Here is a 27,563-nt window from a genome sequence, read left to right on the forward strand (position 1 = left end):
ATTGGTATCGCTTATGTAACTTTCTGTCTAGGATGTGGTTGGTAACTTTTCCTGTACAGGGCCAGAAAGTAAATATTTTAGGATTTATGGGTCATAAGGGCTCAGTGACAGCTACTTACCTCTGTTGGTGTAGCGCCAGAAGAGCCATTATCTTTAGACCCATTTTAATGATTCATTTCCTTTTTGGTCACAGAACTGCATCACTGAAGAGGAAAGAGGAATCATTGACAGTATGACTCTTAGGTGCTGATAATCCATTGCAGTAAACTGACAAGTTATCCAGAGTGCTGTATCACATCTGGTGTATTTTTTTTTCTTTTTTTTCTTTTTTTTTTTTAAGATTTTTTTATTTATTTATACATTTGACAGACAGAGATCACAAGCAGGCAGAGAGGCAGGCAGAGGGGGGGCGGGAAGCAGGCTCCCTGCCAAGCAGAGAGCCTGATGCAGGGCTCGATCACAGGACCCTGGGATCATGACCTGAGTGAAGCAGAGTTAAAGCAGAGGCTTTAACCCACTGAGCCACCCAGGCGCCCCACATCTGGTGTATTTTTTAATGTTTTCTAAAGTGAAAAATGTTAGCAGCTTTCCAGAAGGCCAAAATAGAAGCAATTCTTGGTTCGGATTAGCATCTAAAGATAATATGCAAACCCATGGTCATGATTAGGTCGGACTATACAACTTTATTTACCAAAACAAGCCGTGGGCTGGATTTGACCCATGGGCCAAAGTTTCCCAACCTGCATCTCAGAATATTATGTTCTGATTTCGGAATTTGGCTCTCAGAAACTGCTTTTTAGTGAAGCAGAGTAAAAACTTGATTTAAAATAAAGGAGCTGTCATCTAAATTTGGGGAGCGATCAAGGCTTGAAGCTCTCACTTTCCACTGAGGTAGCCAGGAAACATTTCAGTAATATGACCTCAAATGAAAGAAAACTGTCTGGAGATACTAGGTGGTAAAAGGCCATTTTTTTCTATATTTTTTTATTGGGCCGTAAAGTGGAAAGTCATGGTATCTAGGAAAAGACATTTCTGACATCCCCTAAGAAACGGGCTTACAAAGAGCTTACAAGGCTTGTCACAGGATTGGAAACTTTCAGTCGCTTCACCCGTCCGAAAACAAGTGGGGAGAAGGCTCTCAGACCCCAGAGCACTCCTCTCCATTATGATACCGTCAGCCAGGCCTGGATGGTAGACTTCCTTCGTGTAAAGAGTGCTGTGGACGTTTTATCAAAATCTCTCATTTCTCTGGCTCAAACCCAATGCTGGTTTTTAAAATAGACTATCACGGTGGAATTTTTAGATTTTCTGAGGTTTTGGGTGAAGTTGGTTAAAGTTTACACTTGAGAATTATTCTTTGGGCAGAATTAGGAGGGAGCTCTGGCTTCGGAACAATGAGCAGGTTTAGCAATGGGCATCAGAGGGTCTTTTGTCGTCAACTGGTCTTTCCCTTGTAGAGTACGTGTGGTGTGTGTGTGGGGGGGGGGGGGGGTGTGCCTACGTGCACTGAACAAACCCAGCAAAGCCTACAGGTCATTCCAAAGCACTGATGTTGGTGGGTGGCCAGTAGCTCACTGCCATGGACACAGCTCTACGTGCAGGCATCATCCTGCATATAAGAATAGCACCTGGGAGGCTGAGCAGGTTTAATGAGGTTGTGCTAGCCTTGTGGCCCCCTACAGGTCATTTTCTAGGTCTTCATGAATTTCCTTCCATTCCCTGGCATGTCGTATTTTAGCCTTGCCTGAACTCTTGGTCCTGTATTGGGGAGCTCAGTCCTTATTAAATAGCCCTAGCCCTATTCTTTCTGCTGAACACCTGGGATGCCGTAGTGGTGTTTCTAGGAATGAGCCTACTTGGATGCCGTAAATGTCCAGACATTGTCTTGAGCTCATCTTCTTGAACAATCTGAGGGAAAGCCCAGAATCCCCACCTCTCTGCTCTCTCCCAGATACTGCTTGTGGCCTCTGGGTATGTCTTTGCCTAAGCCAGGCTCCTGCTTTTTCATCTTTTTTTACTTTTTCTTTTTCCTTTCTTTTCTTTTTTTTTTTCTCTATCCCCTTTTCCTCATCCTCACTTCTTCCTTCATACATTTCCCTCCCACTTTTTTATCTCTCTCTCTGGGAGGTTCTGCAGGTGTAATGTTTCTCACCATAGAAGACATACACATACTCATTTTGGGTTCTCGATCTGAAGCTCGTTAACTCTTGGGGGTCTTACCTTTCTAAATTGGTAAAGCACAAGGACGATGGTGTGACCAATTTTAAGTCCTCCTACTTTATAATTAGGCTGATGCATAGAGAGAGTTTAACTTGGACTCTGTTTTCCTTGGACGGAAAGGTGGTCAGGGAGATATTTTGGGGTCTTAAACCTGGCAGTGCTCCTGCCAACAGCCCTGCTTTCTAGGCCTGGGGTGAGCACCGCTCTGTGACGTGGGAAGGCCTCTTATCCTGGGAAGAATGCTCAGCTCAAATCCCATTAAAACCTCCAGCATTAATTCCTGGAAAACAAGAGCCCTTGCCTTAAACCCTGCTTTTCCTTGACCTGAAAACAGAGAAGCCCTAGAAGAACACTGTGTTGCGGATGCCCTCTGGTGGCCACTTTGCAGTGTTGCAAAAGGGAAAGGAAAGTCCTTGGAAGGAGTTCATTGTAACATGATCAGGGCCACAAAAATCACTTTGGCTGGAGGCCTGAAGGCTGAGGGTTGATGGTTCTTTTCGAGAGTTTTAGGTGATGAAAACTCAGGACCTATTCATCTAGCAAACTGCTCTCTCTCTCCTTTTCCAGAACAGGTAGATGGTTGACCTTTGTTTTCAGTGCAGTAACAACTTCGTTTGCACATTGCAGGAAGAATATGTTGGATAAGTCATGTTCCTCTTTGGAAAGAATGACTTAGACAAAAGATACAAGAGGTTCCACCCATGTGAAAAGCCTGCCATGTGACAGGTGTTTAGGAAATTACTGATCTTCTACCAAAAAATTCGAATGTCTGGTTCCTCTGATTTCTGACCTCCTTTCCTTTTGCAATAGCAAAATAGGCTAATTTTTATCCTTTTAATTTTTTTACGATTATGTATTCCTTCTTTAAAAAGAGAAGATACCCTTGTATTAGAGCCAGAAAGACACTCATTGTCCTCTTTGCAGCTGTAATTGGAGCACAGATGGGGTGTTTCTAGAACTCTGTTCTTGGTGTTGTGTCCTGAGAACAGCCATACAGCTTCCTGGCAGGTGTGTTCTGAGTGGTGTTAGCCTCCAGACAGCTCTGTTGAGCCTGGACCAGACCCCCAGCAGTCTCTTCCATGTATCCTGCTGTGTCTGGAAAAAAACATTTTTTGCTTTTGTGCCCTAATGCAGAGTTTTGGTGAATGTGAATCCTGGACCCTGGGTGCAGACCCCCCTGGGTTTTGTGCTAACACAGATGGCATCTAGTGAAGGTTGTGAGGATTCTCCTGGTGTGAATGCTCGCAGGGACAGGGGGGTTATGGGTGGGGTTGGAGGACACAGAGCAGCACACAGTAAACAGTAGGTAGTATAATGACTGTGTCCACTTGTCTTTGTTCTTGTCGGCGTTTTATTTTGCATTATCCCTCTGGGAAGGGAAGGACTCACGGCATTTCTGCCAGTCTTATAATGATCTTTCTTCCTAGTTTCTTGATCATTTGTTTTACTGTTTACATATCCTTTGCTTTGTCTCTTTTCAGAATAGGTTGTTTCCTCCCCATCTGGCACTCTGCCCCCAAGGAGGCGGGGGCAAAGGGTGATGGTGGCAAAGGGTGTTTTCTGAGACCAATTCCCACTTTGTGTTTCTGCAGCAGCAGACATGAGGGAGAAGCTCGTTTTTAGTGATTGGAATAAGGACTCTGTTATGGGTTGATGGCTTTATTTTCCCCATCTTAAATTTAATTCAGAAAATAGTGGCCAACCTGGGCAGTCATGGGATGGTGGACAGCATTCTCCTTAGTCACTCACTGGCTTTAACCTGCTTGATCACTTGCTTTTTTGTTTTTTTTTTTTTTAAACCACACGTATTTTTTTTTTTTTTTGCCATATGATCAAAATTCCATTTTGAGAAGAAATGAAAAGATGAATATAGTACATCATTCTTTGTTTAATCAATGTTCCAGTTTCTTTCATTATTTCAACATTTTTATCCTAAGTAATAATGCACCATGCAAACATTGCTGTGCCTAAAATCTCGGCGTACGACTTTCTTTTTTTATTTCTTTGCAGATGTGTTTCGTCCATTAATCTGAGCATTTCAAGGTTCTCATTATAGAATTGCCAGCTGGCAATATCTCCTGTTGCTCACCCACCAATAGCGTATTACGTGGACTACTTTCCACTGCTCACCTACGCTGTGTGTAGATTTTATCTTTGTTAATTTGATAGGGAAAAAGTTTTATATGTGTTTCAATTTCTATTAGTAATTTTGGTCCCTCATGCACTTGGTTATGAGCTATTTGCTTCTCTTTTGTGCAAAACCCTTTCCATCTCATAATGCCACTTATTCTTCTCTTCCCTAGATACGTTCCAGTATATTTTTCTAATTTGCCATTTGCCTTCTAAAGTGTTTAAAAAGTTTTGTTGCAAAATTCTTTTCAAGTTTTACAATCCTATTCTAGAGAGTTTCTTCCTTTGTTTTCTTTTTTAATATTTTATTTATTTATTTGATAGAGAGAGAGATCACAAGTAGGCAGAGAGGCAGGCAGAGAGAGAGAGAAGGAAGCAGGCTCCCCACTGAGCAGAGAGCTTATGCGGGGCTCGATCCCAGGACCCTGAGATCATGACCTGAGCCTAAGACAGAGGCTGAGCCCACTGAGCCACCCAGGTGCCCCTCAAGTTTATTTTTGATTTTCTGGCTCAGAGTAGGAACTTAGATTTACTTTTTGCCAAATGGCTATTTAATTAGCAAGGACTAAATATTCCTTTCCCTAATGATTTGATTGCCACTTTTTAATTGTGTATTAACATGCAATACACATTAGGGTCGCTTCTTGGATTTCTCTTTGAACCCTACAGATGTTTTGTTTTGTTTCTGTTCATATGCCGGCACACTCCGGTGTTACGGTACCAAAAGATCACAATCAGTACTCTTGCAAAAACTGGGATTTCCTTCACGTCAGAGTACCTTCTCTGACCACCAGATGGCGAGAGATCACTGGCTTGCTCTCCGCGAGCAACAGAAACCCAGCCATCCAGTGTATGAGGTTGTCATTCAAGAGTCAACTTGAGACTTTCAGAGAGGCAGACACTCGTCCGAAATCACAGGGAGTGGTTGGTTTTTCTCCGCTTGCTGGGTTGTGCTTGCCTGCCAAGCTCCCTCAGCAAGTAAGTGGAGCTGATTTTGAAACCCGTTTCTCTTGATCCCATTCCCACTTTGATGCAGAGCATCCTTGGTCGGCCGTGTTTGTCTGTACAGCCTTAATGTGTTCCCACAACGGAACCCTTTCCTCGGGAGATCTCCGTTGTACTTTGTTTTGGGGTTCTGTGCCTCCTGACCAGCTTATTAGAAGGTCTTGGTACTCTCCCGTTTTATAGAGTCGGTTAAGCTCTTCCTTCAGGGGGATCCCGTCCCAATTCATAGAAAGTGCTTTGGACTGAGACCAGCATGTTTCCTGTATCTGCTGCACATAACAAACGGCCTTACATCCAGCTGAAGATCACTGACTTGAACGTAATGTAGCATGTCTTCCATTTGATGGAAGGGGGTTTCTCCAGACTGAATGTTGTTTGTTTTTAAGATTTTATTTATTTATTTGACAGACAGATCACAAGTAGGCAGAGAGGCAGAGAGAGAGAGGAGGGAAGCAGGCTCCCTGCTGAGCAGAGAGCCCCATGTGGGGCTCGATCCCAGGACCCTGAGATCATGACCTGAGCTGAAGGCAGAGGCTTTAACCCACTGAGCCACCCAGGTGCCCCCGGAGTGAGGGGCTTTATCAGTTGCTCATTTCTGTGTCAATACAACATGGTCTCCATCGCATGCTGTGTTTTCGGGAGTTCTGTTTCCTTACTCTGTTTCATCGTGAGGTTGATCTGGTGTGTTCTGCTGCAGGGTGTGTGGGCGTTTTGTACAGAGAATTAAGTTCAGAGGGGGCATCCTATATCTCTGTACGTCCTGTGAGTTTTCTTGTGGCATAGTTGAGATTGTCGTCCTGTCACGCCATCATCACGTCTCAGACACACCCGGCACGCTGAAGGTGAGGCAGAGAACCCAGCATGCGATGGTGAAGGGATTATTCCAGAAGCCATCCCCGTGGCACAAGTTACCACAAAGCTTAGCAACCCCAAACCACCCCATGCTCGCGAATTCCAGGGATGGGAATTTCCACAAGGCCCGCTGTGAATGGCTTCTCTTTGCCACACACCGTCTGCCATCTCCGCTCAGAAGACTTGAAGGTTGAGAATGTCTCGCCTGTTGGGAGTGATCATCTGGGGGCTTGAAGCCCTGTTTGGGCCAATGTTGGGAACCTGCTGGAAGACCAGGTCTATTCCACTCGAGGCCGCTCTGTGAAACACCGTGCCTCAGGGTTGTCACGCCTCTGACTTGGCAGCCAAGTGTAGGGCACAAGGCAGGAGCTGGAACCCCCCCATGTGGCCCAGCCTTGGAAGGAAAACCGTGCGACTTTCTCCACGCTGCACTGGCTGGAGCCGTCATCTTGGTTCAGAGGGAGGAGACAGCTGAGGCTTTAAAGATGAAGACTTTACACGGACGTGGATCTAAGTCTGAGGCGTGGCTCTGGGAACTCACTTAACTTTCCTCGTCTTTCAAACAACAACATAAATAATGCTATCCCTTCCAGCTTCGGGAGGATTAAATGAGAGCACACCGCCGTTAATGTCATTGCAAAGGTCCCATCCGTTGTCTCTTCTCCGTGGAGGCTGCTGTCTCTTTCATTACATTTAAACGTATGCTCCCAAACAATAGCCTGGGCTGAGGACATTTTTAGGATTTGTATGAAGAGAAGGGAGAAAATTAGGGTACAAATAATGGTGTGTGCTTTGGTAGTGTGGATTTCTGGAGCTCCCAGTGGTGACCAATGTACGATCTGGTAGCTTGCGCCCTCAGCAGGGACGCTGGGCAGGTGTTTTCATGGGTCAAGTGACTCACTCTTGTCTTCTTTTTTGCCCTCAACCACTTTATAGTCTCTTCACATGGCTGTGTCCTGGTCACTGCCTCCCCTCTCCTTTTCCACTGTTGTTAGGTCTTTTTCTAACTTTATCTGGGTCCTTAGTTTGACATAACAGGGACAGTCATAACTGATGCAGGAAGCAGAGGTTCACACCCCTGCGTGCTTTGGACCAACAACACGGCTGTAAACATCGCTCAATGACCACTTCACCAAAAGCCAATTTGTCCAATAATCTGTTCACCAAATGGCCCATTTACCAATTTACTGAAATTGTCAGTATACTGATAATGTTTTCCTTTAATCCATATTTATAAAATGGTATGTATAAAGTTATGAGATGAGAACTTTTAAACACAGCTGAAGGTTGCTGGGTTGTGTTTGTTCATTGGTTTATGAAGACAGAATGAAAACAGAATGTTAAGTATTTGATTTGTGTCAGTCCAAAAATAAAATAAGATAAAATAAAATAAAGGGGGGGTGACTGGACATGCCATAGCCTAGACTGCAGAGCCCAGAAAGGAATGAATGACAGGACAGAAAAGGAGAAGAGATTAGGGGGAAGATGGATAGAGAGCAAAGCCTGGGTGTGGGATAGGTGGACCTGAAGAATGTTTAGGAAGGCCGTGGTGCAAGGGGGAGTCTGAAGGTCCCAGAAGGACTTTACTTCCAAAGGCTCAATTAGGTCCCACTCCCTTACTCCATATAAGCTTATAAATAGTCAAAAACAAGCAAGTTTTGGTTGAACTTCATAAATAGTTAAACAAGTTTTGGTAAAACCGGTTAAGTTCAGATCATTGATCCCCCTGCAAGTTGGTCACTGGAAATTGTTTCCGATACTAGATTTTGGTAAATGGCTTTACCACCACGTTGCAGGGTCCCACATTGCATGGGCAGGTGGTGAGCAAAGTGCCGTTGAGGCATTACACATGGCAAGGCTCCCTAAGAGGGGAGGAGTCCATCATATTCAGGGGAAAACTTCAGGAATAGTTCAACTAAGATGTGCTAAGTGGCAGAACACATACAGCAAAACACGAAAATGGTTGGGTAGGAAACTGTTCTTTTGTGCTTGGTAACAAGAGAACAGCTCCAGGAAACCTGCAGCCTCCATTTTGCAGGATGATGAGGGCTAGGGTGATTCTGAGAACAAACACACGTTCCCTTCATTTAATTGTAGTGGGTGCAATGGGGCTTGGAATTCGACTAGACTTGACCATAACTGCTCTCTCAAGTAATACAGAGTTTGCTCTACAGAGGAAAGGCTGTTTCTTTTCTTTCCCATGGGACTGAGGAGGAATGCCCTCTGAATTCCCCTAAACGCCCACTGTGGTTTCTGAAGGTCAGAACTTGACGTGCAAATCTGAGCGTCACGGCTAGGGGGCAGCAGCAGCTGTTCAAAAATCCTCACTGGCTGTTTTTCTGCAAATCCTTTCTGGCTCTTAATTCCACAGCCTCAAAGAAAGTCAGAACTTATGGGTCCCCTATAAAAATGTTCCAGCCTCGGTTCCTTTTTCTGCCAAGAAGAGAAATTCTAAATATGTGTAATATTGGAAAGATTCTAAATGCATGCTTATAAATAGTTTGATTAGTCACTTATTACTGTTAAGCCAGAGGATAAGAAAAACATCAAATTTATACTTTTCATGTTTCCAAATGCTGTTTATACAGGATGAGTCCATTGATGTGTATTTCAGTTTCCCTAAAGACCTGGCAAATAATCGTTGTCTTGTGTCCACTCCTGAGATCGCCTAGCCGAAGTTATCAGATATTAAAATAATGTGAACTTAATGTAAACATGTGGAGATAATTTCTTTTCACAAACAAATAACTTCTCTGAGAAGTGAATTTAATTAGGAAACTTTTCTAGCCTGACAACCTTTCTTTTGTATGGCTGACGTGTTTTTGCTTGGCCAGTGAGCTTTGCTGCTAGCAAATAAGGAGATTCTTGCCTACAAATATTACATTTGCATGGATTTTTATTTTGAATGAGGAATGATAGTTTTTAAAAAGCATATTTTACTTATATGCACAAATATACACTTAAGTGACCATTGAGCTGATTTGTAGAAATATATTTATGGGCACAAAGGAGACTGATATGTTATTGATGGAAGAAAGCAAGTAAAAATATAATATGAAGGCTTATTCCTTTTTTTTTAAGACATTACCAGAGAGAGGGAGAGAGAGAGTGTGGGTTCTCAGGGATGGGGAGGAGCAGAGGGGAAAGTAAGAGAGAGAACCTCAAGCAGATTCCCTGCTGAGTGCAGAGCCCAACATGGGGCTTGATCTCACGACCCCCAGATCATCATCTGAGCTGAAATCAGGAGTCAGAACCTCAACTGACTGAGCTACCCAGGCGCCCCAAGGCTGGTTCCTTTTTTTTTCCCCAAAGATTTTATTTATTTATTTATTTGTCAGAGAGAGGGAGAGAGCGAGCAAACACGAGTAGGGGGAGGGGCAGGCAGAGGCTGAGAGAGAAGCCGGCTCCATGCCGAGCGAGGAGCCTGATGTGGGCCTGGATCCTAGGACCCTGGGATCATGACCTGAGCCAAAGGCAGATGCTTAACCTACTGAGCCACCCAGACACCCGGGGTTGGTATATTTTTTAGAAACAGGTAAAGATAGTAAGACATAAGGAAACAGTAAAATTGCCCAAGGATGGAAGTGGGATTTTACTAAAAGGAAGTTACGGAAAGGGAAGTATGGGCTTTTCGTCCCCATACTGTCTTATTTCAAATGTCATCCTTTTATGGATCACGTTTTTCTAATACCTGAACCATGCACATTAGACAAGTTTGGGGCATCTATCTTACTTTCTAGAGCTTTGATTTGGAGGAATCTCATATGAAGTTCATAGAGGCTCCTAGTAAAATGATTTTTATGTAGAAATAATTTTCTGAAATACAAGGTAGAAAAGTTTCGAGCTGTTGGTATTGTCTGAACATCGTTCTTAGCAGACGACAGTATTCCAAGGAAGGAAGTGGTAAACAGCTACTCTGGTGGTTTTGTTGACCATGGAGCATCCCTCCAGGTGAGGTTCTGAGGGGCACAGTCAGTGAAGCCCCAGATTGCCTCCTCTTGCGGTCTGGGTCTTCTTGCTTGGCCTCTCAGCGCCCTGGGGTGGTCTTACCTCAACCAGCAGCTTTTCTCGCTTTTGTTAGTTTCTTCTGCCTCCTACATTATAAGCGGCTGCCAGGTTTATATTTCTAAAACTAGGCTCTGATCATTTTTACTCTCCTGTTTACACCTAAACCTGACTTTCCGTCCCTCCTTACACCAACATAATTCCAGATGGACGAAGGATTCATGCATAAAAACTGAAAAAAAGTGGAAGGAAACATAGCTGAGCTAATTTAAAATCTTATAGTGAGAAAATTTCTTCCGAGCAGAATGTCAAACGACAAAGCCATAAATAAAACTTTGATAAATTTAACTAAATAAAAGTGGAAAAAAAAAAACCTCACTGCAAGAAATAGCTTAAGCATAAACAAATTATGATAAGATTTATAGCCAATGGCTGATTTCTATAATTAAAGACTCATTCAAATCCTGAAGCAAATAACCATGAGATCTTAGAAAAATGGACAAATGATATGAATGCGAACTTCCCTGACAAACGTAGGTCACTAAAATATGAAAAGATCCTAAGTTTTGGTCAACATGTCAAAATCAGAGAAAAATAGAGATATCATTTTTCCACCTGCTGTTCTTTTAAAACAAAGGCATATAACATCAAATTTTGGGGAACATGCAAAGAAACAAGTACAAAACATATACTCTTGGTAGGTATGTAAATTTGACAATCTTTAGAAGAACAACGTGACAATGTCTGTCCGAACCAGGAAAGGTCTGGCTGTTCATGTGCCCTGTAGTTCCAAAGTTAAAAATTCCCTCTGAATACACTCATGCACTCGAAGAGAGTTATACAAGAATACTTATTATAGTATTGTTTGTACTAGAAAAGAAAATATTGGAAGTGGTATGAATACCCATTATTTGGTGGCTGGTTACATAAGTATGATAATTTATGGAGTGGGCTAAAAAAAAAAAAAAGTCCCTGGTGAACCTGTATTTTTTGTTTGTTTGTTTTATTTTGCTTTGTAAAAGCATGATGTCCAAGGCATATAAGTTGATTACATTCAAGTTCAAATCAATTCTTGTATGTTTTTCCTATAATGAACCTATGAAACCAGACCATTAGGAGAATGGGAATGAGGAAAGTCTGAGAGAGTAGAGACTCTCTTTTTCATTTCATACCTTCCCGAGACTGGGGCATGTCTAATATGTGTGTGAAGAAATTAAAAAAAAAAAAAAAAAGAGAGAGAGAGAGAGTTAAAAAGAAAAGAACAGAAAACACAAAACCTGTATTTCTTACAGAACAGAACTAAACTCCTTATTTTGTTATTTTAAAGCACTCTGGGCTCTGACTCAAACCTGCCTTTTCAACTTCATTTCTTGTTATATTTTTTCCCACTGATTTCCCAGATCAGTTGAAATGCCGGCTTGGCACCACACAGATCTTGTCGTTCTGCTCTCCTCTCTGCTCCCCCAGCTTTGATGCCAGTGGCCCCTGCTAAAGTGACCTCAGGGTTCAAGCCCACCCATATCTCAACCAACAACTTCTGTCTCAGCCTCCATGGGCACCCTCCACCCCCCCCCCCCCCCGAGCTCATCTCTCCCACCTGTGAGCTAGCATCACCCCTGAGTTCAGTTCTGTTTTGACACTCATCCGTTGGGCCTGGATGGAAGCAGGCTCCTGGGACTGTCGGACCTTGGCACCCCCCCCCCATCATGCCTAGCACTGAGCCAGGCTTTGTAGTCAGGCGTTCATGTCTCTGGCACGTGAGCCCTGTCTGCACTTGACAGAGCATTGTGTCATTGAGCAGGAGCAGAGACAAGGACAGCCACGTGTTGTGGGCACGAGTATAAACTGCTACAGCGTTTCTGGAGGACCAGGGAATGGTCGTTAGTCTGTGTCGGCAAGCATCGAACCCCGGTGTGTTCGGGGGGCAGCAGGGAACGCAGGCCCGGCCTGCTTAACACCTTGGTCTTCTCAATCTGAGGTTGTGTGGGAATCCCCTTGGGTCCACATGGCAGAACTGGGGGGCCGTGCCGGGACGCAGGCACCCGTCTGGCCTCTTGGCTTTTTCTTCTCTTCCCAGACTGCCACGCTCCCTCGTTCCCCCTTTCTTCCAAAGAACCTCATTGTTTAGGAAGCTCCCAGTGAAAAAGGTTAAAGTCCAGCCATTCAGGTGTCATCTCATCATGTGCATAATCGGGGAGCTGCATTCCTGAGCCGAGGACCCCTTTTCAGAAACTGCCTAGTTGAGATGTCACTTTCCTGACAGTGAGGCACTTAGGCTCCCGGAGAAAATCACAGTGTGCTCCCCCCTTTCTCAAATTTTCCCTCACAATTAACGCCACACTAACTTGACACCCTCTTTCCTTGTTTGGCTTTGTAAACCCTGGTCCCTTTTTCTATTAATTCCAGACATTAATATTTTCTTTCACGCAACTGACGCCATTCACCCGTGAAACCGTTTGAACATTATGTAGCTGTCAAGATGCCTGGGGATTACCCAGTATGCTTTGCCTGTGAGAAAGTAACACCACCGAGGCCTGGTTTTGAGATGTTTATTTTGAGAGTACGCTGACAAGCATGAAGGCCCGATCCCAGAGTGGCAATTTCATTTAATTAAAGGCCTCTTTTTATTATAGTTTTCCCCTGCTTTATATATATATATCCGAATGATGGTTAAAGTCTGACTTGCCAGAGGTGTCCTCATGTACTATAAAAGGCGGGGGGGGGGGGTTGCTCACTCACTAGTGACTACTGCTCTGGATGGCTGCGAATGCGTTCCTTTTTACTGTCCTGCTCAGAGCTGCCAGCAAACACTGGGCCTGTGCGTGTGTGTCCCTGTGTGTCCAAGTCTTTAAAATAAAGACTGCCGGGGGCTTCGGTCCCCGTGTGGCCAAACTTAACATGCGAGAGTGGAATACAGATGTTTGTACGTGTATGGACTTATTTCTTCGTCTTAGAGCTGGAAGGCTTGCCATCCCAGAAGGCGATCGTCCAGATTATACCTTGGGTCGCCCATGAAGGCTTCTGAACCATGTGTTTGATCTTGCTTTCTAGGGAAATCCCTTTCTGTTAACGTAGTTGGGGGAAGGGATCGCATTTGCGTTTAATCATTTTTAGTACTTCAGCTAAATAGAAACCAAACAAAAAACCAAACAAAAAAATACAAAACCCTAAAACAAAAAACAGTTAACAAAAATAAAAGCTTAAGGCAATGAAGGATCGGTATTAATGACTTGGTAAAGGTTTGCAGCCGAGCGGCCTAATTAATTTTGGAGATAATATCTTTCGCTACTTTGGCTTGACTTTATAGCAGGAATTCACGTCCGTCAATGTGTGGGACCTGTGTTGGGCACCGTCCGTGGCACCTGGGGTATACGTCAGAGCATATATGTTGGTCTTTGTGTACTTATTCCTGATTGTTTCCCAGTCCATTATAATAGTCTAACTCCTCAAATGAGATTGTTCCTGTCTTTGTGGCGTTATTGGCTGGACTTCAGGTCTCTCCTCACTGACTGTTCATTCATTTGTGCCTTCTTTCTTCGCCATCCCCTGGGTGTTCAGACACAAGTGTGTCCCAAATATGGTGACATACTTAGAGCCATGCACGGACATGCAAACAGAGAATTCACAGCGTGTGTTCACAGCCGCCCCCCTCCCCCAAACCGATCTGGAAGTAGGGAGGAGGATTCGTCATCAGCCCTTCTTTCTGCTTGGGATATCGTAGCTGGAGCGACATGACTCATTCTTCTTGGCGTCTGTTTCAAAGCTCCCCAGGGAGGAGCTGGGCGGGCCAGGGGTGTCGGCCCTGAGGCCAGCTGAGGGCCTGGCTGGGGTGGCGTTCAGCTGGCCATTGGCAAGACAGTGTTCACCGGCTTTGCTGCAGGTGCAGGAGGCTGTGAAGAATGGCAACTTTGTCATTTTAATCTCTCTGCCCCCCGATTCCAGTCCTTGTCCCGTGGCCCCATCTTTTGAGCCAGTGTGTCCCAGAGATTGATTGATTATGATTGTATCTGAAAGTACAGAGTTCTGTTGAGTCAGCCGTCTGGCCAAGTGTTTGAAAATGGTTTCTTTCCCTTTTCATGGACTTGCTGCCTCTTCTTGGCAGGGATGGGCTTCTCCCCAGGATTCCTGACACCGTCGGCTGGGGCTGGTGAATTTTGTTTCTGGAATTTTTGTGGGTGGTGTAGTGATGAAATACTCAGAAGGAAACCAAACAGAAAAAGCTCAAGGAGCCCATTTGTATTCTACCACAAAAGGCAAAGAAGAATCAGTCATTTACCCCAAATTGTTTCATTTTTCTCTCCTCTCCACCTCTGGGGCTTTCAATCCCTGCACAGGGAGACATTTGTCCTAGGTGCGCTCCGTGAAATGCTTTGAGCCAAGGGGAGTGTGGAAAGAATCTTTACTTAATGGAGATACTGGGCTTTAAAGTGTATTTTTAAAACCTGTCTTGCTCTCTTTTTTTCTTTTAAAGGCACAAGTGATCCCTATGTGAAATTTAAGCTGAACGGGAAGACGCTGTACAAAAGTAAAGTCATATATAAGAACTTGAACCCAGTTTGGGATGAGATAGTTGTACTTCCCATTCAAAGCCTTGATCAAAAGCTCCGTGTGAAGGTAATCACAGATGGCTTTCGAATCTGCTCTTGGGTTAAACACATTGATTTCTCAGCAATCTTTGCCCCCTTAAAAAGACCACGTTCCCCCAATTCTTTTGTTATTATTAAGCTCTGGGTGAAAAATATTAGTGTGGAAGGAATTATTTATACCCTTCATTGAAACTGTATGTTTTTTCTCAGATCAGTGGTATATACTCTGCAGAAAATCAGAGTGGAAATAAACATCTCCATTGATTGTATTTAAAGTTATTGCACGTGGAAGAATTATTACAGCCGGGGTAGTGGCGACAAGGAGGAAAGCCTTTCTCATTAGGAATAACTTTATACTTAATAGAGCTTTAAGCTACCCGTTGTAAGCACCAATTGCTCTAACATCTGGGTGAAAACTGCATGAGTTGAGTGCAGGATGGGATTGCTACAGAATCTTTAGCAAATTTCTATTTAATTGGCAGATCTGCTCACCGTGGAAAATACTAAATTTTAATGAGACACCGTTTAAACTACAGAGAGTGGTCCATTGTGCGCAACATTTTAATGCACTTGAATCCTGCCTTAAGAGTATTTTCTTGCTGTTGTTTTGGCCTTGGTAGGCAAAAATGGGCAAGTTTGAATAATCTTTGTTCTCACCATCGGCTTGGCCTAATGCCTCAACTGTATGGTGCAAATTATGTTTTAGATCTAGAAGACCGAATTCAAAATCCCCAGCCTGTCGCATTTATTAGTAGTTTGATAAATTCGGTTGGTTTACCTTATTAATATGTGTTACTGACCTCTTCCCTCTTTGTAGGTATATGACCGAGATTTAACTACATCTGATTTCATGGGTTCTGCCTTTGTCGTTCTCCGAGATCTTGAGCTTAACAGGTATTGTATTTTTTACCTTCTAATTGTGATTTTTGAATTTTAGAAGGAACTCAAGATAATGTTGCATGGCATGTGTTTAGATTTAAATGAAAAAAAATCTGAATAAATGAAAGCATGCTTTGAAATGTGAATTTTTCTATGATTTTAGCTTTTATCTCCAGAGTGTATGAGTCAGACACTCAGTCTTCCACGGCATGTTCCAAAATGTGTATGGGATTTTGTACTGTTAATAAGCAGGTTCATTAACCTACCTAACCTAAAAATAAGACAAGTATTTAAATTTTATTTGGGCAGCAAGAGAAAAGAATCCACTAACCAACTGTTGAATTAGGCAATGCCAAACTCATCTACTCTGAAGATGGTTGAGTTATTTTTACTGAATTTAGTGCTTTTTAAAACTGGTGTCTCACTCTTACTCCAAGGTAGGAGACTTTTTCTGTAAGCTCTCGATGCATCGTGAGATTATATAGTAACTGCCCATAAGTGCTAACGTTATTCATTGCTTTTTGCTTGTAGAACGACTGAACATATTTTAAAATTGGAAGATCCAAACAGTTTAGAAGAGGACATGGGGGTGATTGTGTTAAATTTGAGCCTAGTGGTAAAACAGGGTGATTTCAAGAGACATGTAAGTGTGACCCTTTTGTTCTTTTCAAAATTCTTCACTGTGATTGTCCTTTGATAACTGGGTTACCGGATGGCTGGCATTTTTTGTGATTATTCTTGGAGGGAAACTAATTAATTGTATCAAGATGTAAAGTACTATCTGTGGTTCTACGCACACTTTATTTTGGAATTCTGGAAAGAAAATCCTTTAAGGAATGATCTCTACTTTGGCTAAGGATGCGGATGTTGCTATTATTAAAAATGCATATGCTTTTCCTAAGTGGTAAGATTTCCATTAACTATTTTCTTAGGTACTGGATGACTTAGACATTATTCAGTTATGCAAAGCAGTTCCCAGGATTTAATTATTACCCTGTAAATTATTAAGGTGATCAAATACGTATTTGTAGCATTCCAGTTTATTTTGTTTTCTTTCAGCTATCACATTTTCTGTTGAGAGTACTTTCGGGAAGACATAAATTTTAATATCCTCTGATCTATTATCACAGGATGTTTCTAGTTAATGCACGGCCAATTGAAGATCTAACACCAACAAAGCATTGGATTTTATGACGATTTGACTGGGAGTGTGTTCTGATGAGCAGATCTGTGACTACAAATCATAATTTAATTTTATATGCAGGGGTCAGGCCTTAGAATTCCAACAATTAAAATAAGAACAAAAAGAATCTTTGATCAGAACTTATTTGAAAGGTGTTTCTAAAGCCAACTAAAATATCTACTTGGAAAAGGACTAGACTGTGTTCACACTGAGGCATGTTTAGACTCTGGTATGAAAATCTGAAATTAGGGCTCCAGTTTTACTACTTGAATTCAGTCAATGGGGTCAAATGAGAACATTCTTCCTTTTGACAACACCTTTGCTTTTAGTTGTAATTTATTTTCATGGTGAAAACCAGGACTGATTTATTAGTAAACTCACAGAAGATAGAGAGGGATAGCAAAGCTGAACAGTGATTTTTTTTTTTTTTTTTTTTTAGTTGTCAGAAGTCAACTCAGTCATTGCTATTTTTAATTTGAATTCTTTACTTATGAGCATTTAGTTGAGAGTAACTGGGGGAAAAAGAAAAACCCTCCCATTTATTAATTTTTTAGAGAAATAGTCCTTTGGAAACTGGAAACCTCAATAAAGCTGATATTGTGGTGTTAACGTATCTTCAATTGATGTTGAGCATACACTTTTTTATTTTTTATTTTTTTTTTCTATCCAGCATAGTGAAGGAGGGTTTTCTTTCGCTTCTCTCAGCCTGGACAGTATTGCTATTAGATTCGGTGTCAGTGTGTGTGGTCAGTGACTGGTTCCTTGAGCTGGACGCCACGCTGAAATAACAGGCAGTGTAAATAAGTACCACTGGCCCCGTCATCGAGCAATTGCTACCCGATACGTGCTGAAAATTTTCTTACACATGCAAGTGAGGCTCAGGGAGTTGGATAATTTCTCATGGAAGCAGCTGCCTAGGTATTCCTGTCGTGAATGTTCCTGTAGCAGATCGGATTATGTCTAGGGCCCTTACCATATATTTAGATATTGCCAAAATTTGGAATTTTAAAGTAACGTCATTTTAGTTCAAATGCATGTCACATTGCAGAGGTATTAATACGAGGTGCTGCCTGGATGTGCTTTTGTCAAACATCTCAAAGAAAAACTTTTCAGAGTCCTGAAAGGAGCCACACTTCTCATGTTACTGAGTTTAGCTCTTTTTCTCCTTGACTCCCCCCACCCCACTTCCTTTCAAGAGTTTGCCAGACTGTGTATCTGCTCACTCCTGCATTTTCTCATTTTCTTTGTTCTTTGCTTGTTTGGTAGAGGTCTAGGGTACAATATATTTCTTGTATATATATTTTACGGGGCATTATAATACAGAAAACCCTGCCTGCTCTGATTTGTTCTGATCAGTAGTTTTATTTTTCTGTTTATGTACTTGGTCAAAGTATCCCTAAGCAAGGAATCCTCTATCTGGGGCCGTGTGTGGTTATTCAGCTTATTGCTGTGCCTATGGGGGCCTTTGGGAGAGAGCAGGTATCAGAAGACGTTTGTTCTTTTCACTATTCGAATATTTAAAGTCATCCTTGTGTGGGGTTTTTAAACGGCAGTAACTCACACTCAAGACTGGAAAGGCGAGATCATTCGATCGGGAATCACTTGTTTATAAATTCCCAGCGTGGGAGTCTTTGTCACTTGAGAACCAGACTGACAGAAATCTGAACAGGAGCAGAATGTCGGTGAACTCACCCTCACGTCCAGGGCTTTAAGTGTACATGGACGTGGTAGAGTCGGAAGGGAGGTGCCGGGAGGAAGGCTGAGAAACCCACCATCTATTTCTTTTCCTTGGGCTGTAGTTGGAATTATGGGCTCGGTCCTCAGACGGCCTGGATCTGAATCCCAGCTCCGCTACTTTCATGCTTTGAGAAGTTAAGTGATCAGGGCACATACACAGAATGACTTAACCTCTCTCAACTACAATTTCCTCACGTGTGAAATGGAGATTTAAAAAAAAGTATTTTATAGGATTGTGAAGATGGAGATGATCAAATACAGTGTTTGGCATGGGGTAGACTGTAATATATGGAAACTCTTAGTAGTGTAATAAGCAGACGGACATTTAATTTCCATTAATTTTTTTTCTGCGTTTTGTGTATCTTTTATGATTGTTAAAAAAATCAAATGAATTCTATGTCAGAGAGCACTAACTAAACATGTGTACCTCTAGGATGGTAATTAATTTTGGTGGTTGTTTGGGTGAAACTGTTTGTCAGTCTGATGTTTGGAAAATAGAAAAAGAACTAACTTTAATACCCAGATTGTAATCTACAGCTCTGCAGCACATGGTAAATATTGGGGGGAGGGGGGTGTTTTTATTTTTTTATTTTTATTTTATTCATTTATTTGTTTTCAGTGGGAGGTGTTTTTAAAATTTTTTTTTTAATATTTTATTTATTCGACAAAGAGAAATCACAACTAGGCAGAGAGGCAGGCAGAGAGAGAGGAGGAAGCAGGCTCTCCATGGAGCAGAGAGCCCGACGTGGGGCTCGATCCCAGGACCCTGGGATCATGACCTGAGCCGAAAGCAGAGGCTTTAACCCACTGAGCCACCCAGGTGCCCCTGAGTGGAAGGTGTTTTTAATTAAGAGTATGTTCAGGTCATTTTTCTACCAGTGTTTGTGGTTGCTGGTCACTGGAATGTAAGTGGATTTCCCCCAAAGACTATTTATTTTCTGGTTTCTAATTGATTGGGAAGACGTATTGGCAAAGTGGGTAAGGTCATTTGCCGAAAGGTATTTTTTCCTCTAAGCATAATAGGAAATGTGGTCTGCTCGATTAGATTCATAATTGCGCTGTAATCTCCCAAATTTATCCAAGTTTTAACATCCAGTTAGCTGGTTAACCAGCCAGAGTAGAGCTTCGCAGTCCTGGATGGTGACAGGGGTAATGAGAGGATTTTGCTAGGAAAGAATTTTAATTGTAGACGAAATTCAGCAGCCTTAGCATGACAAATGAGAGATCAAAAGAGAAGAGTGGTGAAGTTACTTGCTGTTCAAAAAATTTGTTCTACCCTCCCTTGGTGCTCTATTAGCCTATTTTTCTTAATTGTACAAGAACAGCTCAGATTTCTTTTCCCCTATTATTTTGAATATTGAGATTTGATCATTGGGGTAAATGGAATGATTTTTTTTTAAAGTTTCTAAAAATATGGAAACCTAAACATGCACAAACATTGTCCATGAACTTCTTAAATATTTTTAGAATACTATCTGAATTTTTCAAGTAGGAAAAATCTGCCTTTGCAGATTTGCTTTTCGACATGAAATCAGAGATCTTTAAGGCAATTCAAAGCATTTTAAAGATGAAGAGTCTTCTCATACTGAGAACTGGTACTTCTAGGACTGAGCAGTATTCATTATGTCCTGTCTTCTGATTATTGAATACTAGGAGAAAACAGTGTCACACAACAACAGAAATGGGATTTTTTTTTCTGTTTCTATTTTTTTGCTCAAATGTGTTTTCTCTTTAACCTCAGAACTCAGTATTCGTTATTTGAATAGAGTGTGCACCATCTAACTAATGAATTATGTTATTAATGATTCTACTTCTTTCTTTCCTTTTGCCGTTTTCCACCATTCAATGGACTCAATCCCTAGCGTTGGTCAAGTCGGAAGCGGTTAAGTGCCAGCAAGGTAAATATACTTGTTTATTTTCTTTACCTCGTATGGGGAAATTTCATCTTTGTGGCAATACACATGACTGGTATTGCCCAATCTTTATACATAGTAACAGCATTCTCTTCTCACTGTTGCTACTAATAAGAGGGAAACAACCTCCCTTTTAAATTTCATTTAAAAAGGGCATGGCCAGATGTTTGAACTTATACATGTGTTCATGGTGACATTTTTTATGTAACAGCCATGTTAGAATGTTACACTTCATTAAGCCTGGATTATTTGGAATATAGTGCTGTTAGAATTAGTTCTTTAGGAAGTTATATACCACTAGACGGAAGCTAGCTTTTGTATTGTAGGGGCAATGAAAAGATTCATCGAGAGGACTGTGTGGTATATTTTATAAATCTCTCTTGTATTAGTCCTATTTTTCTGTTTATTTCCTTCGTTGCTGAAAGTTTCTTAAAGATTTCTTCATGAAGTAACAGTGATTTTTTTTTTTTTTTACATTGCTGGTATCTTTTTAAGCAATCATAAACTGTTGTCCAATTTGTAATAGCTCTCTGTGTACAAGGTAAGAAAACATTGTTAATCTATCTGGTTATTAAATCAGTATGTCCGAGTGACTACATGTCAACGGTGATGTGAACATAAACAAAACCAAAAAAGTATTTGTAACTTTAATGTTGCTTCTCTGCTGCTGCTTAAAGAGACGTGGATGTGACCACACGTGTGCGCATGTGTGTGTGTGCACGTGCGCGCCAAAGCAGATATGCCGACAATCTTTGTATATACATTGTATATACATCGACACACACGTAAATGCACAAATGCATGCCCGCTCTCACTTCTAACCTCTCCATACTTCAGTCGTTTACTTCTCTATAAAATAAAGTGATTGAAACAAAGGCTTTGTAAAAGTAAGTGTGTGTGTGTGTGTGTGTGTGTGTGTGTCTGTGTGAAAGACAGAAAGAGACAGAATTGTCCCCTGACCAGCACTAGTCATTTGGGAAGAAAGACAAACTTTCCAAACCTTTTTTAAAATCCAAAGGACTCAAAGCCCACCTCTTACTAAAATGTATATCCTTGGCATTTTTTACACTCTAAAAATGACCACGATCAGTTGTTTTGTTAACCAGTTCACTTGGTTTACAAGGCTCTGTTTTGTTTTGTTTTGTTTTTTAAAGAAATAAAATTAAGAGACAATAAATAAGCATGTGAAGCTGTCTCAAAAATTCCTCCCAACTTTTGTCTTATTCCTTTATAGTCACTAGAGGGTAGAAGAACATCATTTCTTGCCACAGAAGGGAGCCCAGCTCTTGCTCTCCCACATTAAGAGCTTCTGTAACCATCCAAAGCAGTAAACTTTCCCGGCATGCTTTGGAGAAGCCTGACAAAGCAGTATTTTCTCGTTTATTGATTCTGCCGCTGCACTAAAACACTGGTACTGTACATCAATAACCATCTTTAGTTAGGGAGCTCCGGCCTGTGGAAGAGCTCTGGCAGTTTGTGGGAGAACATAAAGGCTAGAAAGAAAAATTGTGAGCTTGGGGAATATTGGAGTCTAGGGAGGACAGGAGAGGTTATGGGAGAATGACCAAAGGAATGAGGAGGGAGAGAAGAAATGTTGACGGCCTGGATAAAGATATCACAAATACGGCAGACACAGAGGATCCTGGAGAGCAGTATTTATATCTGTACTGCAGACTTGTGTCTTACCACCGAGCTGCTGGTTTTTGTTTGTTTGTTTGTTTGTTTGTTTTTGTTGTTGTTTTTTTCCCCTGTTGTGGTCGTTTCTAGAATTTTGACTTCAGTGCACTGGGCTCAGAGATTTAATAAATGCCCAGACCTGGGGCCTGTGTTTAATAAAACTTTCGATGAGTAGAGCTCATTGAATGCCACTCATGATCTTACATGAGGGATGTGGTTTATGTGTTGGTGAAGAATTTCAATTGTTAAGTTGACTTTTTGCTACTTAGAGTTTGCAGGTTTTGTGGAGAAAGTGAGGGAGCTTCTAATCTGACTTATGAAAATGAGTGCCATGGAAAATCTGTAGGCACGATGATTAACCCTCTGTAAAAGTAGTTAAAATAGACCGATCAACCTGTCTTGGTATTTTTTAAACTGTAAGCTTCTTTTTTTTTTTTTTTTAGGATTTCCATACTATATTTAAAAATGAGGCAACAGAAATTTGACATAGAGATTACTATGCTTTGAGTATCTAAAATTTTACTAGTCCTAAGTAATGTATTCTCTATAAAATATCATTGACTTTTTCACCTCAATCTTAGTCTTTTAATGGCTTAACTTTATTTAGGTAATTCCCTCTTAAACCCCATAAGTTTATAATTTTGCACCATCCAAAGGGGCCCAGAATGGCAGCCTCTCTTCTGAAGCGTTTTCTTATTCTATTGACCTTAACCATAATGTAGTAAATACGGAGAGATTGCCTTTAACAAAGTAGGTTTTGGTTTCACCCAGAGCCTCTGTTTAACTTCTGATGAGCATTTTAACGTGAGAATTGAGAATCTGATTTTACAGGGCCTGAATCAGATAACTAGCTCTTTTTAGATATTTATTTAGATAAGTAGATATTTATTTTATTTAGATAAATAGATATTTTAGATATTTATAATCTTTTCTGTGAAGAGATCTGTTTCCAAATCTTACTCTCTTTCTAATGCATGTAACACGTAGAAAATTAACAACAGTGACTTCTCTAATATCAGATAGTTTAATGGGGGAAAAAATAACCCATAATGATAAAAGATGGAACTGAGAAATCACTGGCTGTATTCAGAAATCCATGCACTCGCACCCACATCCGTACCCTTCCCCTGTGCTTTCTTTGGGTCTTTGCTGGTCCTGTGGCCAACCACAATTCCCCTTTCCTAGAATTTCCTTTACTGTACATGCATTTGCTCTGCAATAAATCTCAATTTTTTACATAACCCCTCTTTGGACCATTGGTTTATACTGGGTATACCAGTAATATGAAGTGAGAGACCTGACCTACACCACTTTTATGTATGAAATTAGTTCACTCGTGGTGCCAGTCTTTGGGTTGTTCAGCTTCATATACTTGTATCTTTGTTCCTCTGTTATTACAGAGGCTGATAACCACAGGATATGTTTTCTAGGTTCACCTGTCAGGTGGCCTCCAGCTGGCTTTACACCATGAGAGGAATTGTTAAGATACTACCAAGTAGGAGAATTTCCAGGGTATTTCTCCTTTTTCCCTCTGTTTCATGTGGTGTCTGGACATGGACCGTATTTTGCATTTTCTCCTAGACCTTCCATGGTTTCAGCTTCTACCAGGTGAGCCTGACTCTCGTATTTACTCTTTCTGCCTCACTACCCAGGGCTTGCAGAACCTCGGCCTGAGGGCACAAATCCAGCCCTAGGTCTGCGTTTGCAAGTAATGTTGCAATAGGGCTGTACTCATCTGTGTAAGCATTGTCTCTGCTTGGCAGCAGTGAAGTACTGTAGTTGGGGCAGAGACTTAGCAGCCTGAAGCCTGAATATTTATTCTGTGGACCTTGGCAGGGAAAATTTGTCCTCCCCCCTTTCCAGCCCCAGAGTGTTGGAGAGAGCTTCCTTCTGTTGCCTACTTAGGTTTTCTTAGCCATGTCTGTTTGGTCTCCCAGGCATCCTATACCTGGGAAAGCAGGTGTCTGCATTATATCCCCTCTCTTTTCAGTATCCATTGTGGTTCTCTTTTCCCTTTGGATTCTGGTGCAACCTAAAGGGGCTTTGTTATTGGCTTTTTGGGATATTTTTTTAAAAAATATTTTATTTATTTATTTGACAGACAGAGATCACAAGTAGGCAGAGAGGCAGGCAGAGACAGAGAGGAAGGGAAGCAGGCTCCCTGCTGAGCATACCCTGATGCGGGGCTCTATCCCAGGACACTGGGATCATGACCCGAGCCGAAGGCAGAGGCTTTAACCCACTGAGCCACCCAGGTGCCCCGGCTTTTTGGGATACGTTTAAAATTGCCACTATTTTGTAAGATTCATGAGTCCCAAGATAAGGATTCTTCATGAATTTAGGTCATACCCTCTCTGTTTTCCTTCCCTTTTATTCCTTTCATCCATCTGTCCCTCTGTTTCTGTCTGACATCTAGGACTTCTGAAAGGCAGTCTATAAATCCATATAACTATCTCTCTGGGTAGAAAGACCTCTAGGGCCTTTCCTCATTTCTGGGGGCCTCAGGCATGCTCAGGTAAGGCCATGAATCCGTTAGCCCTCTCTAATCGCATGTGTGCTCCGGACCAGAAAAACAGAGCCGCTGCCTCCTTAAACTTCTCACCAAATGTCTCCTCTCAGTGACATAAGAGTCAACTTTGGCCCAAACCCTGTCACTAAGCACATACTAGGTTGGCCGGAATGTTGTCCTGAGGATTCAAAGATGACATGGATTTGGCCGTGTGATCACTGAGTCAGCAGGAGACAAGACTGTAGGGAGGTAGGGGTATTCAGAGGGTGTGGTTAGACTGTATACTCGCCTTGCAGGTGGGCTGAATGCTGAGAACAGAGAAGAACTGCAGTGAATCTTCCCAAATGAGAGGGAGGAAGAAGTGAATTGAGATACGACCATATAAAGTAATGTGGCCCATCCCAAGTGCTCCAAAGCATATACTATCAAGCTTCAACCAATTGGGTTTTCAAAGTAGAGCCCCTGGGACCAGCAGCATCAGCATCCCCTGGATATTGTTAGAAATGTGAATCTGTGCCCACCCCACCCTCCCAATATTGCGGACCTCTTGAATCAGGGACTCTGCGGATGGACCCCAGCAATCTTCTAGCAAGCCTTGCAGGCGATTTTGAAGCACGATCAAGTTTGAGAACCGCTGGGGCGGACTTGGGTGTGACGGGGGTTGTTGGGAAGAGGAGGAGACCAAGCTAGAAGCTACAAGACAAAGCTGCCAAGTCATAGGTAGGGCTGGAATTAGTGCAAAATGAGTGCAGTTCCTGGCATCCAAAATGTCCAAAGGTACTCAGGAACCAGCCCTGCCCATTGCAGAAGCCTGAGAGTGAGCGCCTTGTTTGCTTTGCCATAGAGGGAGGTATGGCAGGTCCTGGACAGGGATGCCCTTGAAGTATTGTACCTGAAGGAAAGACATAGAAACGGAGAACACAGAAGGGAATCCAGAAATACTGTAAACTTCTTACTACATACGTGCATAGCATTTAATGTTGAACTCCCCAGGGGTTAGGGTGAAAAAGAAAATCTTGTTGAATCAGATGGCCTTCTTTTCTTTCTTTCTTTTTTTTTTTTTTCATTTTCGTTTTTAAGGGTAGGAAATGTGTGAGAAGCATTTTCCTGGTCCTAATCCCTGAAAAGTGTGGGTATTTATAGACGGTATCAAATTTTTTGAAAATCTTTATCTTTTATTTTGGAGTGCAAAAACTGAGCAATGGCCATGTTTTTCCACAATGAAAAAAATGTTAAATTTCATGGAAGGCTTTTCTAGCTGATGTATCTGTACAACCTGCGGGTTATTCATTATCCTTGGGACTATAATGTAGTTCTCATGTCCAAGTATAAATCTCACGGTCCATGTCCATGTCCTTGTGGGAAATTTAAAAGACTTTCTTTATGTCCTGACGCAGAGATTTTTTTGTGTGGTTCTAAGAGAATTTATGCCTACAGGATCCTCTTCGGCTGATGTAAGAAGCTGCCAAGAGGAGCTTCTCTGGGAGCCTGTTGCATGAATGTATGGAACCTCTCATGTCATGTTACAAAAGCTGTTGACAATGAACAGTTGTTTTACATGTGGGGAAAAAAAAAAAACCTGGAAGGGATATTTCAGGGAAACCTTTTATAGACTGAATGTTCTCCCTTAGCTTTTCTAAGCAATGCCAACAGAGTTGAATCTTGTTTTATTGTTCATTTAGCTTACAAAGTTAGTTAATTTTTTTCCCATGCATTTGTTTCCACTGACACCTCCTTTCTCACAATGACTTAGGAAAAGGAACTAATAAGAGTCAAAATAGGATACATTGGTGGCGTTAGAACACCGATTTTTATACTCCCGTAACTGAGAACATAGAAAAAAAACCCACACGGTATTCGGCACCTGATAGGTATGCCTTCCTAGAAGAATGTTGTACTCATAGTTTCCTGCTGCCCCTTTTTTTTGTTCCTATCTTTTAAAATTTGGTTGGTATTTTGTCCCACCCAAGGGAGTGCTTTGGATACCTGTCCTGTGATGTTGGTTGGCGTGGTCTGTTCCAGACTTTGGCATAGACCACTGTCACGTTGCGTGTGGCGACTACAGGCTGTGCCTCAGCTACTGGACCGCAAGCTGCTCCTTTCAAGATGTTTCTTTACTCCTAACCCCTCTGCCGTTCTTCCTGGCCCACAACGGAGAGGACGCACCTTGCTGACAAGCCTGTCATTTCTGGGTTTTCTTCTGCAGTCTTGCCAAGAGGCTAGGATCCACATCACCCTCTCCCCAGTACACCACTTGGCCGAAATCCTCCAGAAATGCATGTGGCCAAGCCATAATCCGTTTTATATATCCTAGGAATGACAGTCATTCACTGTTTTCAGAGCCTGTGCCTAGATCACAAACTTGTGACGTTTCTCTGCAGCGCTTCCCCTCACCTTTACTCCCTTTTTTTAACCCTTCCTTATCCCTGGGATTGTCGTGACTCAGAAGTAAATTGTTCCTGAAGCTTTTCATTTTTCTGAAAGTCCATGTTTCTTTTCTTTCTTTCTTTTTCTTTTTTTTTTTTTAAAGATATATTTATTTTAGAGAGAAAGAGAGAGAGTGTGTGTGAGGGGAGGAGAGGCAGAGGGAGAGGGAGAGAGAGAATCTCAAGTAGACAGATGGCTCCCTGTTAAGCGTGGAACCTCACGTGGGACTAGATCCCACAACCCGGAGACCAGACCATGACCTGAGCCGAGAGTTGGACCCTTCACCAACTGAACCATCCAGGTGCCCCGTGAAAGTCAGGTGTCACTAAGTTAAATATTGTACCTCGTATTCGCTGGTCATAACGAACGTGTGCGTTTTGGGTGGAAGTCATGATTTCTGTTCAGGGGAAGGGTGTGGGTTTGCTGGGGTGGGGGCTCAG

At 42.1% G+C, this 27,563-nt stretch overlaps 1 protein-coding gene across 5 annotated transcripts in view; it reads left to right on the plus strand.

The window, feature by feature from the left end:
- Positions 1-27,563, plus strand: part of MCTP2 (multiple C2 and transmembrane domain containing 2) — a 245,432-nt gene that overhangs the window by 80,943 nt on the left and 136,926 nt on the right. For all 5 annotated transcript variants that reach the window (XM_046009633.1, XM_046009634.1, XM_046009631.1 and 2 more), the window contains 4 exons: positions 14,684-14,826; positions 15,616-15,692; positions 16,209-16,320; positions 20,460-20,495. In XM_046009633.1, the coding sequence (XP_045865589.1) occupies positions 14,684-14,826; positions 15,616-15,692; positions 16,209-16,320; positions 20,460-20,495 (368 nt within the window). The remainder of the gene's footprint in view (positions 1-14,683; positions 14,827-15,615; positions 15,693-16,208; positions 16,321-20,459; positions 20,496-27,563) is intronic.

Source organism: Meles meles, chromosome 6, assembly GCF_922984935.1.
Source record: "Meles meles chromosome 6, mMelMel3.1 paternal haplotype, whole genome shotgun sequence".
In the NCBI taxonomy this organism is placed as follows: Eukaryota; Metazoa; Chordata; class Mammalia; order Carnivora; family Mustelidae; genus Meles; species Meles meles.